General features: G+C 41.2%; 1 protein-coding gene across 4 annotated transcripts in view; it reads left to right on the plus strand.

The window, feature by feature from the left end:
- wdr62 (WD repeat domain 62) overlaps positions 1-17,573 on the plus strand; it is a 51,058-nt gene that overhangs the window by 10,349 nt on the left and 23,136 nt on the right. For 2 of the 4 annotated variants that reach the window (XM_062060814.1, XM_062060817.1), the window contains exons 6-28: positions 736-873; positions 969-1,151; positions 1,223-1,374; positions 1,450-1,636; positions 4,553-4,684; positions 4,755-4,918; positions 4,985-5,076; positions 5,143-5,268; positions 5,349-5,419; positions 6,883-7,007; positions 11,574-11,649; positions 11,734-11,845; positions 11,927-11,990; positions 12,064-12,153; positions 12,227-12,321; positions 12,395-12,447; positions 12,521-12,676; positions 12,749-12,810; positions 12,871-13,007; positions 13,095-13,199; positions 13,272-13,383; positions 16,641-16,713; positions 16,783-16,846. In XM_062060814.1, coding sequence (XP_061916798.1) covers positions 736-873; positions 969-1,151; positions 1,223-1,374; positions 1,450-1,636; positions 4,553-4,684; positions 4,755-4,918; positions 4,985-5,076; positions 5,143-5,268; positions 5,349-5,419; positions 6,883-7,007; positions 11,574-11,649; positions 11,734-11,845; positions 11,927-11,990; positions 12,064-12,153; positions 12,227-12,321; positions 12,395-12,447; positions 12,521-12,676; positions 12,749-12,810; positions 12,871-13,007; positions 13,095-13,199; positions 13,272-13,383; positions 16,641-16,713; positions 16,783-16,846 — 2,569 coding nt within the window. The remainder of the gene's footprint in view (positions 1-735; positions 874-968; positions 1,152-1,222; positions 1,375-1,449; positions 1,637-4,552; positions 4,685-4,754; positions 4,919-4,984; positions 5,077-5,142; positions 5,269-5,348; positions 5,420-6,882; positions 7,008-11,573; positions 11,650-11,733; positions 11,846-11,926; positions 11,991-12,063; positions 12,154-12,226; positions 12,322-12,394; positions 12,448-12,520; positions 12,677-12,748; positions 12,811-12,870; positions 13,008-13,094; positions 13,200-13,271; positions 13,384-16,640; positions 16,714-16,782; positions 16,847-17,573) is intronic. The other 2 variants (XM_062060815.1, XM_062060816.1) reach the window with 2 other exon arrangements.

Genomic DNA, 17,573 nt, shown 5'->3' on the forward strand with positions numbered 1-17,573 from the left:
AAAAAATAAAAATAATAAAAAATGTCTTCATTAAATCAACGTAAAAAACACAATATATGTATTAATATCAATATAGATCAATACAGTCTGCAGGGATACAGTCCGTAAGCACACATGATTGTATTTCTTTATGACAAGACAAAAAAAATAAAAAAAATACCATAACTATTTATTTATAATATTTAGAATGCATTCAAAAAAACATCCGTCGTTATGTCTATTATAATAATATTGAACGATAGGCAAAATTCCAAATAAAGTGCAGTTCCCTTTTAAGTAATACAGAAACTTTTCAGAGCAGTTGATTTATTTCTATAAAGGAATGTAGTAAATCATACAACTGACACCCAATGTTATTAGCATGGATTTTGAATCGAGAATCGATTCTGAATCGAATAGTTACCCCCAATAATCGAATCGAATCGAATCATGTGGTCCCCAAAGATTCCCAGCCCTAATTTTTTTTTATTCCGATGCTGCTGTTTCTTTTAACTCACTCATTGCCTCATCCAGTTGCCAGTCAGGTGGCACGCATGTGCAAAGTGGCCAATTGCCATCGCTAAATTTGCATTTGCAGAAAAAAAACGGCTCACAACTGGGAATTGGTTCTCATCGTTTACTCAAAAGAGCCGTTGAACAGACTATATTCGTTTGCAAATGTCACATGTCAAGCTGTTGTCGATGACTGATTGTAGCTGTGTATGTGTGTGTGTGTGTGTGTGTGTGTGTGTGCAGAAGGGGTCAATCATTGCCTCTAATAAAGTGTCCAGCAGAGTGTCGGCCATCTCTTTCTCTCAGGACAACAGCTACTTTGTCACCGCCGGCCACCGACACGTCAAGTTTTGGTACTTGAACGCCTCCAAGGAGCGACAGGTAACATCAGCCAATCATATCTCACATACAACCCCATTGTATGTGAGATATCCAAGTCCAAGCCCTCTACGTCTTGTGAATGGCGTACTTTGCAGGTCAACAGCACAGTGCCTCTGATTGGTCGGTCAGGGTTGCTTGGCGACCATAACAAGTGTGTGTTCAGTGGCGCGGCCTGCGGGCGTGGCCGCTTGGCGTCCAACACCTACTGCATCACCAGCTCCGCCTTGCTGTGTCTTTTCAACGCCAGACGAGAGCTTGAATCCTGGATCGAGCTGAAGGTGAGTGGACTCCTGCCGCGTCGACAGCTGCTGCGTAGCGTGGCGCTTATCCGTGATGTGGATGTTGACAGACGACGTCGGCGAGCTGTCTGGTGCTGACCGAGGACTTGATCTTCTGTGGTTGCTCAGGCGGAGTTATCCGAGTGTTCTCGCCCTCTAACCTGCACTACATCACCACCCTCCCACGACCTCACCGCCTGGGGGTGGAGCTTATGCAGCCCAGGTACTAGTGTAGTCAACATGCCGAGAACTGTGACGTGAACTTAAAAATCCTCGCTGTGATTTGATTCTGTGGCAGCCCTTCAGGCGCCAGACCCGAAGCCCAATATCCTAACACCGTGGCGCTTACCTTTGACCCTGTGGCCAAACACTTGAGCTGCGTGTACAACGACCACAGTGTTTACGTTTGGGATGTCGCAGACGTGAGGAACGTGAAGAAGCTGTACTCTGCTCTCTACCACAGCAGCTGCGTGTGGGACCTCCAGGTAGGCCCAATGACTTCAATCTGTCTTCACTCCAGTGGAACCTGTTTATGTCGCCTACCATATGGCCTAGAATACAGGTAAAAGCCAGTAAATTAGAATATTTTGAAAAACTTGATTTATTTCAGTAATTGCATTCAAAAGGTGTAACTTGTACATTATATTTATTCATTGCACACAGACTGATGCATTCAAATGTTTATTTCATTTAATTTTGATGATTTGAAGTGGCAACAAATGAAAATCCAAAATTCCGTGTGTCACAAAATTACAATATTACTTAAGGCTAATACAAAAAAGGGATTTTTAGAAATGTTGGCCAACTGAAAAGTATGAAAATGAAAAATATGAGCATGTACAATACTCAATACTTGGTTGGAGCTCCTTTTGCCTCAATTACTGCGTTAATGCGGCGTGGCATGGAGTCGATGAGTTTCTGGCACTGCTCAGGTGTTATGAGAGCCCAGGTTGCTCTGATAGTGGCCTTCAACTCTTCTGCGTTTTTGGGTCTGGCATTCTGCATCTTCCTTTTCACAATACCCCACAGATTTTCTATGGGGCTAAGGTCAGGGGAGTTGGCGGGCCAATTTAGAACAGAAATACCATGGTCAGTAAACCAGGCACGGGTAGATTTTGCGCTGTGTGCAGGCGCCAAGTCCTGTTGGAACTTGAAATCTCTATCTCCATAGAGCAGGTCAGCAGCAGGAAGCATGAAGTGCTCTAAAACTTGCTGGTAGACGGCTGCGTTGACCCTGGATCTCAGGAAACAGAGTGGACCGACACCAGCAGATGACATGGCACCCCAAACCATCACTGATGGTGGAAACTTTACACTAGACTTCAGGCAACGTGGATCCTGTGCCTCTCCTGTCTTCCTCCAGACTCTGGGACAAGTCTAGTGTAAAGTTTCCACCATCAGTGATGGTTTGGGGTGCCATGTCATCTGCTGGTGTCAGTCCACTCTGTTTCCTGAGATCCAGGGTCAACGCAGCCGTCTACCAGCAAGTTTTAGAGCACTTCATGCTTCCTGCTGCTGACCTGCTCTATGGAGATGGAGATTTCAAGTTCCAACAGGACTTGGCGCCTGCACACAGCGCAAAATCTACCCGTGCCTGGTTTACGGACCATGGTATTTCTGTTCTAAATTGGCCCGCCAACTCCCCTGACCTTAGCCCCATAGAAAATCTGTGGGGTATTGTGAAAAGGAAGATGCAGAATGCCAGACCCAAAAACGCAGAAGAGTTGAAGGCCACTATCAGAGCAACCTGGGCTCTCATAACACCTGAGCAGTGCCAGAAACTCATCGACTCCATGCCACGCCGCATTAACGCAGTAATTGAGGCAAAAGGAGCTCCAACCAAGTATTGAGTATTGTACATGCTCATATTTTTCATTTTCATACTTTTCAGTTGGCCAACATTTCTAAAAATCCCTTTTTTGTATTAGCCTTAAGTAATATTCTAATTTTGTGACACACGGAATTTTGGATTTTCATTTGTTGCCACTTCAAATCATCAAAATTAAATGAAATAAACATTTGAATGCATCAGTCTGTGTGCAATGAATAAATATAATGTACAAGTTACACCTTTTGAATGCAATTACTGAAATAAATCAAGTTTTTCAAAATATTCTAATTTACTGGCTTTTACCTGTATACAGTATATTGCAGCTTCCTCCGATAACAATATACATCATGATATATATAATTTGTAGGGATGTTCCCATCAAGGTTTTATGCTGCTGATCAGCCAATACCGATCACATGTGTTTACAACATTTTTCTGTTTATTCATGGTGAGTGATATTGACAGTGTAACAATATCAACACACTATTTAAACTGGTTCATTATTGTCTTGTATTGCATACAATTGTTGGAGCAAAACAAAGTCAATAGTGCACAATAACTAAACTAAAGCAAAAACTACTATTTGCTAGTAGGGCTGGATGATTATGGCAAAAATAATAATATCAATTATTTTGATTGATATTGTAGTCACGATTACTTACACGGTTATTCATTCATTTGAAAACACGAGTACTTATTGTACCACCAGAACTCCACTTTACATATAGTATACACAAACAGATATACATTAGCAACGGATAAACCACAACAAGTAAAATAATAATAGCAATAACAATACATTTAAATGCTTACATCTGTAAATCAACTTTCAGATATAAGTTTTTATCATTTTTATGTTTTATGCCCTTTTTGGCCAAAAACACCTTTGTTTTATATGGCAAACACACACAATATGCAATATTTGGATTTAGATTTTGAAAATATGGAATATTTGATTTAATTGGAGTCTTTAATAACAATATTGATTTTTTGAGCAATGACTGTTTTAAAGAAAGAAAGAATAACAGCCCTTATGGCAGCTTTGTTTTTATCAGTGTCAACATTCAAACTTTTTCTGTTCTCTTATTCCACATATATTTTTTTGTAATTATATTATTAGAATGTGCCGTGGGCCGTTCCAAAAATTGCTGTGGGCCTGGGCCGATAAGATTTGCTTGATGATATATTGACCAACAAATTATTGCAGATAAACGATATTATTGCCATTTTTTTTAATGGACCAAATTAACCATTGATCCAGCCATCCATCTACTTTCGCTTATCCGAAGTCGGGTCGCGGGGGCATAAGCGTAAGCAGAGAAGCCTGGAGTTCCCGCTCCCCAGCTACTTCGTCCAACTCTTCCTGAGGGATCCCGAGGCGTTCCCAGGCCAGTTGGGCGACATAGTCTCTCTAGCGTGTCCTGGGTCTTCTCCGTGGCCTCCTACGGGTCGGACGCACCCTAAATGCCTCCCCACCTTCATCACCTATTTACCATGTCTCTGGACAAAGTCACAGGACAATCTGCAAGCATTGCAATGGTTGGTTTCACTGTACTCTTCTTGTGCCCAGGTGTATCCTCAGCTGTCAGATCCGTCTCAGGCTTGTCTGCCTCCTTCATCCTTCCTCACCTGCTCGTCCGACAACACCATCAGGCTCTGGCACGCTGACTCCGCCCCCCAGCACAGCTGCCTCTACAGCAAAGTAACGCGCGTGCGCCGGCCATTCTGTTTTTTCTCGTTGGGACATTCGTGATGCGGGTTTGTTCTTTTAGGACCTGCTAAGAATTTTATACGTGGGAGAGGACACGCAGCACCTACAAGGGGAGGGGGACAAGTCCGAGGCAGCAGGGGCTGATGGGAAGGCTGGGATTAGAGTGCTGGGGATCAGCCCCGATGGACGACACCTGGCGACTGGAGACCGCTGTGGAAACCTGCGGTGAGGTCCTGTGATCAGGAAACGGTGTATCACAACAAATCTCACCAAGTTCTTCTCTCATTTTAGGGTCTTTGATTTGGAGTTTCTGGACGAGCTGGTCAAGATTGAGGCGCACGATTCCGAGGTCTTGTCCCTAGAGTTCTCACCCGCCTCCACAGGTCAAAGTCACTGACCAAAGATCTCTCGCTAAAGGCGTTGTGCTAATCCTAGAATTTGTGCGTCAGGCGTCAAGTTGTTAGCGACAGCCAGCAGAGACAGACTCATTCACGTCTTTAACGTGGAGAAGAACTACAGCCTGGTGCAGACGCTCAACGATCACTCCGCCTCCATCATCGCTCTCAAGTTTGCTGGTAACTTTTCCTAGGAGTCACACTTGGAAGAAGGAAGTGGGGGGAAAAAATGAGAGACAGCTGCGCTCGTGTGTTTCCAGGTGAGAATCCGGAGGTGCGAATGGTGAGCTGTGGAGCAGACAAGAGCATCTACTTCCAGACAGCTCAACGGGTACGACTTGACTCGCACTTGGACCCTAGTGGTCCTGTAAAACAAGGACTTGGAATCTGTAGGGTTGTCAAAAAAAGCGATTTTTGAATGAATTTGTAACGATCTTTAATCGATTACAAAAAAAACTAAAATCGATTTTTTAAAAAAAAACAAAAAACTTATATGTATACATCTCCAAAATCTGTCCTGCCCAGCCACTTTAGTAAATATTTTAATAAAGCCATTTTTTATAGTAATATAAAAATGTATCAGACCTGTTTATTTATTTTATGAAGGAATGTAGTTAACCATAAAACTGGCAACCAATGTTATTAAAAAAGTATTACATTTTGAATTGAGAGTTGTTTTGAATCAAGAATCAATTCTGAATTTAATCTTTACCCCAAGAATCGAATTGAATCATGTGGTGCCCAAAGATTCACAGACCTAGTCGTCTGTAGGGCTGGGAGCTATACAGGTACTACAGTTAATACCGGAATAGTTTAGAAAGCGGTATATATTTGAGACTATACCACCACACCGGTATTTTTTAATGTGCCTTTGTTACGGCCCATTGAGCTTTTCTGCGCCAGAATTGCGAAGCACATGGCACTCCTATTTGGCTCATCTCCACCCCTTGTGTGTTTACGGAGGCTTCTCTGATGACGCACTGTGACTCGCATCAAACTTTAAAAGAAAAAGTTTAAAATAGTAACGGCAAACTAATTACTTTAAGAATAAACAACATATTATGTTACTACTTAGAAAAAAACTCAACACTGGTTAACTAGCCGTAAAACACTGAAGCAACCTTAAGCCATTCGCACGTTTTTTTTTGTTTCTAAAGGTACCGGTATATACACCGTATTTTTCGGAGTATAAGTCGCTCCGGAGTATAAGTCGCACCGGACGAAAATGCATAATAAAGAAGGAAAAAAACATATAAGTCGCACTGGAGTATAAGTCGCATTTTTTGAGGAATTTTATTTGATAGAACCCAACACCAAGAATAGACATTTGAAAGGCAATTTAAAATGAATAAAGAATAGTGAACAACAGGCTGAATAAGTGTACGTTATATGAGGCATAAATAACCAACTGAGAACGTGCCTGGTATGTTAATGTAACATATTATGGTAAGAGTCATTCAAATAACTATAACATATAGAACATGCTATACGTTTACCAAACAATTTGTCACTCCTAATCGCTAAATCCCATGAAATCTTATACGTCTAGTCTCTTACGTGAATGAGCTAAATAATATTATTTGATATTTTACGCTAATGTGTTAATAATATCACACACAAGTCGCTCCTGAGTATAAGTCGCACCCCCGGCCAAACTATGAAAAAAACTGCGACTTATAGTCCGAAAAATACTGTACATTGTAAAATACCGCAATATCCGTTTTCGTCCATATCGCCCAGCCCTAGTCGTCTGTATGCATACTTGTGTGTGTGTGTGTGTGTGTGTGTGTTCAGGTGGCAGAGGAGGACGTCTCCTTCTGCAGGGCGCATCACGTGGTGGAAAAGGTAGCACTGCATGACATGGATTTGGACTCGTCAAGGACACACGTTGCTGTTGCCTGTCAGGACAGAAACGTCCGGTAAGGACCAAATGTGACAGAACGTGTTATTTAACCTCGGTTTTAGCCAGTGCTTCTCAATTTTTTTCTGTTAGGCCACCCTTGGAAGAAGTAAACATTTCAAACCCCACCCGGCATTCTCTGCCATGACTATAAATAGTATAATTTGACTATAAAACTGTTGTAAGTACACCTCTGCATAACATTGTCCCCTTATTAACATTAAAGAAAACAAAAAAAATACATATATCAGTGTTTCCCATAAACTGCCAAGATACCTGTGGCGGTGGAGGCGTGGCTATGGGCGTGGTCACCATGACATCATCGAGTAAATTGCATAATTTACTACAATGATATGATTTTCTCTAAAAAAGCTCAAAAAATGTATACTTACTAATTAATAGCAGTTTTGTTTTAAACGTCCATCCATCCATCCATCCATTTTACAATATAATTACAACACTTTATGTACATATTTATATACAGATTTGAACAATTTATTAATTGTGGTTCTTACAAAAAATATATCTTATAAAATATAAAAGCTAAATTGTCTCTTAAAGCTCTGCCCCTTTAATTAGTGCATACTAAATAATTTAACTTTAGCCTACTACTACAACCATATTACCGTAATTTCCGGACTATAAGCCGCACCTGACTATAAGCCGCACCAGCTAAATTTAGGGGAAAATACAGATTGCTCCATATATAAGCCGCACCCGACTATAAGCCGCAGGGTTTTGATGTGTAATTACCGTAGTATATAGGGGTTCCTGCTACCACGGAGGGGATTGTCGGGACAGAGATGACTGTTTGGGAACGCAAAGCGTCCCATTTATTAACAATAAATCTTTCAATCATTCAATCAAACTTTCACATCTTTGACATGGCGAACAGCATTCGTGCAGAGTACAAATAATACAACGGTGCAAAGTAATACAAAGTGCTCGCCTGTACGTTATCAAAATAACTAGCCTACCGGTATATGGAAAGTCAGTCTTTAATCATTGTGTCATCGTCTTCCTCCTGCGTACTAAAACCACCGAAATCCTCTTTGTCGGTGTCGGAGAAGAACAGGCCGTAAATAAGCCGCACCCTTGTATAAGCCGCAGGGACCAGAACGAGGGGAAAAAGTAGCGGCTTATAGTCCGGAAATTACGGTATTTACCAGCAACATAAAGTGAAACAGAGGCAGAGGTGTCCTGCCACAGTCAGTAACAAATAAACAGAAAACAGTAGTGGTCAAATACAAATAAGGCAACAAGAGAAGTATCCTACACTTCTCTTTTGTAAAGTAAATCTGAACAGCCTATATGGGCATCTACATCAACTATATAATTTGCCTGAGAAGCTGGACAGGACAAAATTTTTTTTATTTTTTATTTTTTTTTAAATTTGTGGTGGACGTAATTCTTTCGTGGCGGGCCGCCAAAAATAAATGAATGTGTGGGAAATACTGTATATAGATCTATAAAGAATCATTTTATTAACATAGTTTTTTGATCTGTAACAAAAAATATTTAAAATACATCAATTTGCATGAAATAAATAAATCTGATTTTTGACCGACTTGAGCCATTTGATACTGAAAAGTTAAATCAAATAAATGTAATCAATAATCATTAATTCAAATTGATCAGCAACAACCTCGGGGGCACAATATATAAAACACTTTAACCTACAAAACATAAATTAATGCAACGATTTGTGATGCTTTTGTATTGTATGCATAAATAAAAATGAGAAAGTTAAGTTTAATGGCTACATTGAGTACATTTTGCAGCGCACAGCTTTTCGAAACAGGGTTTGAAGCTTGATACTGATGAAGCATGTAACCAGCCACATTATTTGAGAAGGACTGATTTAAGGTAAGTCAGCTGAGAGCCAATTCCCACTTAAAAGGATGACTATGACATTATGACATGATAGGATTGTTCAGTGTTTTTTTTAACTCGGCACAAGAAGTGTCTCTGCCGTGCATCAACCATCAAGTGTGTACCGGTACTCTGTAAACAAAAAGAGTGGGCCCAGCCTTTGGCTTGCGACAGTGCCAATGACAAGCCTGAACTTGAAAACCTTCCTCCAAGTCTTCTGTTTGCAAAAAACTTGGCCTTCTGGGTGAAATATTGTACGTAAATAAACAAAGACAAGTGGATAAGACGAAGATAAGATGTGTGGCGACATTTTTCAGTAAAGATGGGGGCACTAATGGAACTATAAATGCTAAATGCTAAAAAAATAATCATTTACACTCTTAACACTTAGGCCTGATCAACTAAAGGTTTGCGGGTACTAAAAGACAAGCAAACTTGATAGTACACGCAAAGCTGATCTACAAAACGTGTGCAAAGTGGATTGCATATGTTAAGTGGGCAGAATTAGGTGTGCCATCCATTTTCATTAACATGCAAAATATATGCTGATCATCACAACGTCCACAATACTGGGAAGAGAAAATGCAAATTTTATTATTTAGCACACGCAGCCTGTCAACATATTTCATTTCCATACATCATTTTTTTTTACAATGTATAGGATTAATCGCAATGTTTATTTGTGACGATTCTTAATCGATTCAAGAAAGTAAAAAATCGATTTTTGGGGGAGGGGGAAACACATTTCTTATTTTTGTATTTATTTTAATCTGTCCCGTCCAGCCACTCAGACAAATCATATTATTGATGTAGATGATCATATTGTTGATGTAGATCATGGGTGTCAAACTCTGGCCCGCGGGCCAAATTTGGCCCGCCGTGTAATTTCATTTGGCCCTTGAGGCAATATCAAATTGACATTAGAGCTGGCCCGCCGGTATTATACAGCAGCAGTGCCGCTGTAACACCGCAAATTCTCATACTTGCCAACCCTCCCGATTTTCCCGGGAGACTCCCGAAGTTCAGTGCCCCTCCCGAAAATCTCCCGGGGCAACCATTCTCCCGTATTTCTCCCGATTTCCACCCGGACAACAATATTGGGGGCGTGCCTTAAAAGCACTGCCTTTGGCGTCCTCTACAACCTGTCATCACGTCCGCTTTTCCTCCATACAAACAGCGTGCCGGCCCAGTCACATAATATATGCGGCTTTTACACACACACAAGTGAATGCAAGGCATACTTGGTCAACAGCCATACAGGTCACACTGAGGGTGGACGTATAAACAACTTTAACACTGTTACAAATATGCGCCACACTGTGAACCCACACCAAACAAGAATGACAAACACATTTCGGGAGAACATCCGCACCGTAACACAACACAAACACAACAGAACAAATACCCAGAACCTCTTGCAGCACTAACTCTTCCGGGACGCTACAATATACACCCCCGCTAAGACCAAACCCCGCCCCCCCCAACCCCGCCCACATCAACCCCCCATGCAATTTCTCTTGCTACTTCAAGGCTTGAATGTTTGATTCATTCATTATTGTTATTTATTATTGGCCTGTGGAAAAAGTTTATTTTGATATTTACCTCAGAAATGCAAATTGCAAATAGAAAAGAGGCATAACATTTATATTTACATTTTATTTGATATGCCATTGATATTTTTTAATTATTATTATTATTATTTGAAACTCGATTTTGCATGTCACTATAAAGTTATATAAGCTTTGCTTGATCAATATTCAACGCAAAACGTGGCTGCGTCGTTCGCCGACGTCGAGGGTTCAGTGAGTCACAGAATGCGCCAGTTCCACTCATACCGGCATGGTCGCGGCGGAGCTCAACTGAACTGAGAAAGGAACGAATCAGTTCATGAAGTGATTCGGTTCAGTACGTTCACTCAAAAGATTCGTTCTTTCGAACGAATTGTTCGCGAACGACACAACACTAGTAGTTGGTCATATCTGCTGTACAGATTTACTTTAGAAAAGAGTGTTAGATACTTCTCTTGTTGCCTTATTTGTATTTGACTTTATTAAATGTTTGGGAAGCATTTTATTAAACAAAACCACTTCTCTTTTAAGTAATATAGAAATTGATCGGAGCTGTTTATGTATTTTATGGAGGAATGTAGTTAATCATAGAACTGGCATCGAATGTTGTTAAAAAGTTTTAAAACGAGAATCGTTTCGAATCAAGAATTGATTCTGAATCAAATTGTTACCCCCAAGAATCGAATCGCGTGGTGCCCAAAGATTCACAGCCCTAACAGTGTAGTTAAAAAATATACTACACTGTATAAATATGTCTTTATTTATTTATTTATTTATTCAAGGCTCCAGCCCCTCGGCGAACCCAAAAGGAACAAGCGGTAGAACATGAATTGATATATCCGCCATGTGGCTCTCAATGAAAACAAGTTTGATGCCCCTGAGCTTGGGTATGCACCAAGCTGCTGCACCCTGATGCTATCAGAAACTGTTGCAGACGCCAAAATTGGTCGCGACTTGTCGGGTCCTGTTCAACTCTCCTAAAATGAGAGAAGGGAAAACGTTTTACAGATGCTGTAATCGCTAACAGTCACCGTGGGCAGCAAAGCATTGTGACGCTAACTCGGCATGTATATTGTGGATGTTAGTCAAGATAAAAGGCGCTACTCCCTGTGAGAGTGTTGATGAATTTGTGTGTGTGTGTTCAGGGTGTACAATGTGCAGACGGGAAAGCAAAATAAATGTTTTAAGGGCTCCACAAGCGACGAAGGAGCTTTGCTAAAGGTAAAAGTTCCACTGTAGTCATTTTAGCAATGTAGTTTGACAGCATCTACCTAACTGGGATTGTCTAACATCGCTCTGGTGCAGCTCCACTTGGATCCTTCAGGCTCATTCCTCGCCACCAGCAGCTCCGACAAAAACATCTCCATCTTGGACTACAAGTCAGGCGAGTGTGTAGCCACCCTGTTTGGGCATTCTGGTGAGTAAATCCAGCTCACCTGCAGGGAGAGTACGATATCGTAGTAAGGGCATGCACGAGTAACAACGGTTGCCTCCTCAGAGATTGTGACGTGTATGAAGTTCAGTCAGGACTGCAGACACCTCATCACCGTAGCCAGGGACAGGTGATCTTAGCTCGCCCGTCTCCATGGTAACCCGAACCTTCCAGGCGGTCTAACCTTGGTGAACTTTTTGTAGTTGTGTGTTCGTGTGGCGGCTGGACTCCCACATGACCAGCACCATGAGGAGCCAGCGCGGCCCCATGGTGACCAAGGTCCCCAGCATCAGGTGACGAGCGCCAGGACGAGTCGTACGTCAGAGCCGCTTGAGTCGGATGCTTTCTGACGCCGCTTTGTTTCAGGAGGGAAACCTTTGTCACCGCACCGTCCTCTCTGCTGCCCCTTGTGGAGGAAGTGGGGGCGGAGCCCCAAACACCAGCCAAGCGCAGTCCCGAAAGTGATGTCACTGGTTTTCTTCACGTCATTGGGTATCGCCGGATCTATTAGCGTGACTCGTGTTGTCATTCCAGGACCTCAGCCGCTGCAGTCCAATGGCAAGCTGCCCTTGTGGTTCCGAAAACTGGTCCGTTCACGATGGGTGCAATCCCTCGGTGTGTGTGAAGTTTGAGCTCAGTTTTTGGTGTTTGACATTTTAGCAGGGTCTGCCTGACAGCCACCTCCAGGTCCAGCCACATCCAGAGCCTCGTCCGGTGCGTAATCGCTGGCTGGAAGGGATGAACGCGCCGATCATCTGCTTGAACTTCGCTCCCAGTCCCAGCAAGAGTCCGGAGGAAGAGGAAGAAGAGGAGGAGGTACGTAAGTGGGATCACTGTGGTGGAGATGATCAAAACTTTACGGATCATGTGACTGACTGTGTTGTGCAGAGTACCGTTGACGACGAGAGCTGCTTCATTTCTTACCCAAACATGTCCTCCACCACTGACGGGTAAGTGCTGGGCTGGGCCAGCGTGTCCTTCAGCTTCAGCAGAACACTCTTTGTTCCCAGGGAGTTTGATGTCCAGCCTGCGTGCCTGTCGAAGAGCAGAGAAGAAGGGGCGGAGCCAGGTGGGAACAGTCAGCTGAGCCCGGACTCCGCCTGCTTCGAAGGCTCCACTGGAAGCTTTGAGCCGCAGCACGACACGGGTCAGTGTCACGTGATGGTGTTGGCCAGTCCAGTCGATGGTGGTTTGATGGGTGACAGCATTGTGATGCCGGAATCTTAATCAACAGCCAACTTTGAGATGTGTCGGTCTCCAACAGCAGACGTGGATTCTGTGAGTCAGGCCAGCTCAGGTCTGGAAGAGGACGAGGACAGAAGTTCTACTCTGACCGAAGGTATGGACCCATGTAATCTCAACTGGTGGACTCCTACGTCCTGACCTGTGTTCCTACCTTTTGACCTTTCAGAGAAGTTTGACAATGATCTGCGCGCCTTGCAGCATGCCGAGGAAAGACACTTTTTGAACCCACGACTCAGCATCTCCACCCGCTTCCTGTCCCGCTTCCAGGACCGTCTCAGGTACGCTCCAGCCTGAGACCACCTGGTACATCACATGATCAATCAATCAATGTTTATTTATATAGCCCTAAATCACAAGTGTCTCAAAGGGCTGTACAAGCCACAACGACATCCTCGGTACAGAGCCCACATACGGGCAAGGAAAACTCACCCCAGTGGGACGTCAATGTGAATGACTATGAGAAACCTTGGAGAGGACCGCATATGTGGGTAACCCCCCCCCCTCTAGGGGAGACCGAAAGCAATGGATGTCGAGTGGGTCTGACATAATATTGTGAAAGTCCAACACATCAGCGAAAGTCCAGTCCATAGTGGGGCCAGCAGGAACCATCCAGAGTGGAGACGGGTCAGCAGCGTAGAGATGTCCCCATCTGATGGACAGGCTAGCGGTCCACCCAGGGTTGGGAGCAGAGTAGAAAAGAAAAGAAAAGAAACGGCAGATCAACTGGTCTAAAAAGGGAGTCTATTTAAAGGCTAGAGTATACAAATGAGTTTTAAGATGAGACTTAAATGCTTCTACTATAATGTTTTCAATGTTCATTTTGCAGTTAGCAGTTTTTAATTTAATCTACTCATAGTGTTTTGTCCAAAATGTATTTTAGTTTTAGTCATACTTATAATTAACAGACAAAAAAACAAAGAATAAAACAGGGGTTCCTAATCTTTTTGACCTTGGGGCCCAATGTTTTCACTACAGAGGGGCCCACGCAAATATTAACATTGAATTAGTAATCTTACTCTTAATTTAAGTGATATGCAATAATTATATCTAACCTACTTACAGTACACAAGCTTTTCAAATGATATAAAAGCATGTGTTAATTACAAAGAGTGTTTATGACACTGACAAAAATAAAAATAAAATATTAACCAAATATAGGTGGGTTGCAATCACGTGACATAGAGGCACATCCGGGTTTCAGGCTATGGTTTAGAGCCCTATTAGGCTAATGTTTAGTTACCTGAATCAGTGCAGATTTACCGGTATGCGTATTAAAAGGCAAATATAAAACGATCCTGAAACAAATATTTAAAATGGGATGGAGTGGATTTGTTACACTCTTAAGAAAAATATATTTTTTTAAAGATACAAACCATTTATCATCACCAAGTGGTTACTGCCACCTCATTTCATTTGACACTCTAGGGAGAAGAAAAGATTTAAGGCACATCATGCCTTGACATCTAATGGGTCCATAAATTAAGCATTAATCAGTAAAGACAAAGTTGGACTTAGTCGTGCATCGCTAAGTAACGTATTTGATTGACATGACAAGTACCGTGCTGCTGTGATCTTGACGCTAATGAAAAAAAGGATACGTTTGTTTGCAGTTGATTTCCTGCTACAAATATTAGTCTCATCTACAATTCATGTCTGAAGTTGATTTTATGGTGTGAAGTTCATATTTAGTCTCATTATTTAGCTATAGATGTCCCTGTTGTTCAGCATGAATATTTGCTAGTGATATCAAGATATAATTGAGCCTTTGAGAGATTTAAATAATCTAGTTTATTAATACTTTAAAATATATTTTCTTGATGCTAACAAATATTACCTAAAATGTGGTCATCCGTGTCGAATAAAGCACTTGACTTTCCTGCACAACAACTAAGCTTTTAGTTTCTGTTATGAAAATTGACAATGAAAATACGGTGTATTGCACCAACAATCACAATATTTATTATTAGGACTTAACATTACTTTAGTTTATTTGCACAAGCAGGTCTTATTCGTTACAATTAGGCATAGCAACCACAAAAGAACACAAACTAATGCGATCAATTGTCCTTTCTTACTATTTAGTTCTGCTTTTAAATACTACTTAGGTAGTAAAAAATAAACTTGATTGCATCAGAGAAAGTTTCTCAAACAAATCAAATGTTCAAACTAACATTTTACAAAGTGATCTCTGCAGACACAAGCAGTCAGATTGTATTCCACCAGATGATGAAAGTTATTATTTTTAAGGGCCATTTCCTTCTACGCACTTTAGTTTTTTTTCCCCCTGACTTTTTTACCTTTATAATAATAATAATAATAATACCTGGGATTTATATAGCGCTTTTCTAAGTACCCAAAGTCGCTTTACATGTAGAACCCACTTTATGAACCACTTATTTCGGGACTCTATAAAAGCTATTTCCAATCTCTCTATTTGAACGCTTGGAACATCCAAGAACTGAACAGCAACACAGAATTTTTTGATCAAACTCTACACTCACTCTCACTTGTTTTAACGCTACACTCAAGCTGCTTGACCATCGTGGGAATTAACCTGCCAAGACGAAAAACGAATGTGACGTCATATGAAACCCTAACTGACCAGAAATAAATTACATACAATAATAATGAATGTTTCCTAACTAAACTGTCGCTAAAATTAAAGTGCAAATAAAAATTTAGCTTTAGTCATAATTTGTGCGCTTAAGAAACTCCTCTGGGATTTTTAAGCTCCAGAATTCTTGTTTGAGATTGTCATCACTGCCACAACTGGTGGTAAAGTGTATTACAACTGAGTATTTGCGGCCCTCTAGAAAAACACTGGTATAAAAGATGAGGCATCCTTAAAGTTGCCTTGATACCATATTTTATTTAAGCCACATGCAAAGCAGGAATCATACATACTTTTATTTGCAGTGTGGAATGTTAGAAAAGGCCTGATAAAGTGAAATTAAGAAAGAACAATGGTATGGTATTAAAACACTAACATATTTATTATTAACCCATAGAATTGAAGTAGTAATTGTTTTTTTTGTTTTTTTTGTTTTTTTTTGCGACACCTAGTAACCACAATAATTAATGAAGTTAAGCTCATGACGCAGTAAGTTGAATGATGTGGACACGTTTCTTACTGGATACTTTCTAATACACTTCTGCCTTAGATATGCAACGATAATTATTTTATATTAGTTTATATTGACAAATGTGCTGTTTCACACTGCAATATTGTTCAATACTTATGTATGTCTAGCTTGTGTGCTATGGTGTGCTTAGCTGTTGTGTAGCTGTTAGTAGCCTAAAGCGTAGCATGTTTACCTTTTGTAAATGACTTGACTAATATAGAAGAAATTGTGTGTTTATTGGAGGATATTTTGATGTTAACTGGCTGTCCAGGTTTGCACAAGTAAACATGCTGCAGGAATTCTTGTATCGGAGTGTTGATATCAGAGCCGATACTTTTTTTTTTTTTTTTGCTCATATCGGATGGGGACACACCTCGAAATTAACACTTGATGTCATGGACTGTTCTTTAAAGGCTGGGGCCAAGCCACGCTGCACCCACCGTCACCATTCCGAGCAGGATCTCGGAGGAGGTTGGCGACCCAAGGGTACGAATACGCGCACAGCTCGGCAACACATGAAGTCAAAGCTAGACTGTTTATCCGTGTTTGTTTCAGGTGAACGGCAAGTCGGTCGGCGCCACGGCGACATCTGAACTGACATTGAAAAAAGAACACAGTGGTGAGGGGTTCATGAAGAAAGACATATAGTTCAAGTTATTAAGGAAAGGCTTGGATCTTTCCTTAATAAACTGAATAATTACAGTGCATCAGGAAATAATTCCCAGCGCTTAACTTTGTCCACATTTTGTTATGTTACAGCCTTATTCCGATATGGAATAAATATATTTTTGTCCTCAAAATTCTACAGACAATACCCCTTAATGGCAATGTGAAGAGGTTGTTTTTTTATTTACAAATGTATTTTTTTTTAAAAAACTAAAAAAATACAAGTATTCACAGTTTTTGTTCAATACTTTGTTGATGCACTTTTGACAGCAATTACAGCTTCAAGTGTCTTTGAATACTAGGGATGTCCGATAATTTTGGACTGCCGATATTATCGGCCGATAAATGCTTTAAAATGTAGTATCGGAAATTATCGGTATCAGTTTCAAAATTATCGGTATCAGTTTCAAAAAGTAAAATGTATGACTTTTTAAAACGCTGCTGTGTACACGGACGTAGGGCAAAGTACAGAGCGTCAACAAACCTTAAAGGCACTTCCTTTGCGTGCTGGCCCAGTCACATAACATCTACGGCTTTTCACACACACAAGTGAATGCAAGGCATACTTTGTCAACAGCCATACAGGTCACACTGAGGGTAGACGTATAAACAACTTTAACACTTACAAACATGCGCCACACTTTGAACCCACACCAAACAAGAATGACAAACACATTTTG

Source organism: Entelurus aequoreus, linkage group LG10 (assembly GCF_033978785.1).
Source record: "Entelurus aequoreus isolate RoL-2023_Sb linkage group LG10, RoL_Eaeq_v1.1, whole genome shotgun sequence".
Classification (NCBI taxonomy): domain Eukaryota; kingdom Metazoa; phylum Chordata; class Actinopteri; order Syngnathiformes; family Syngnathidae; genus Entelurus; species Entelurus aequoreus.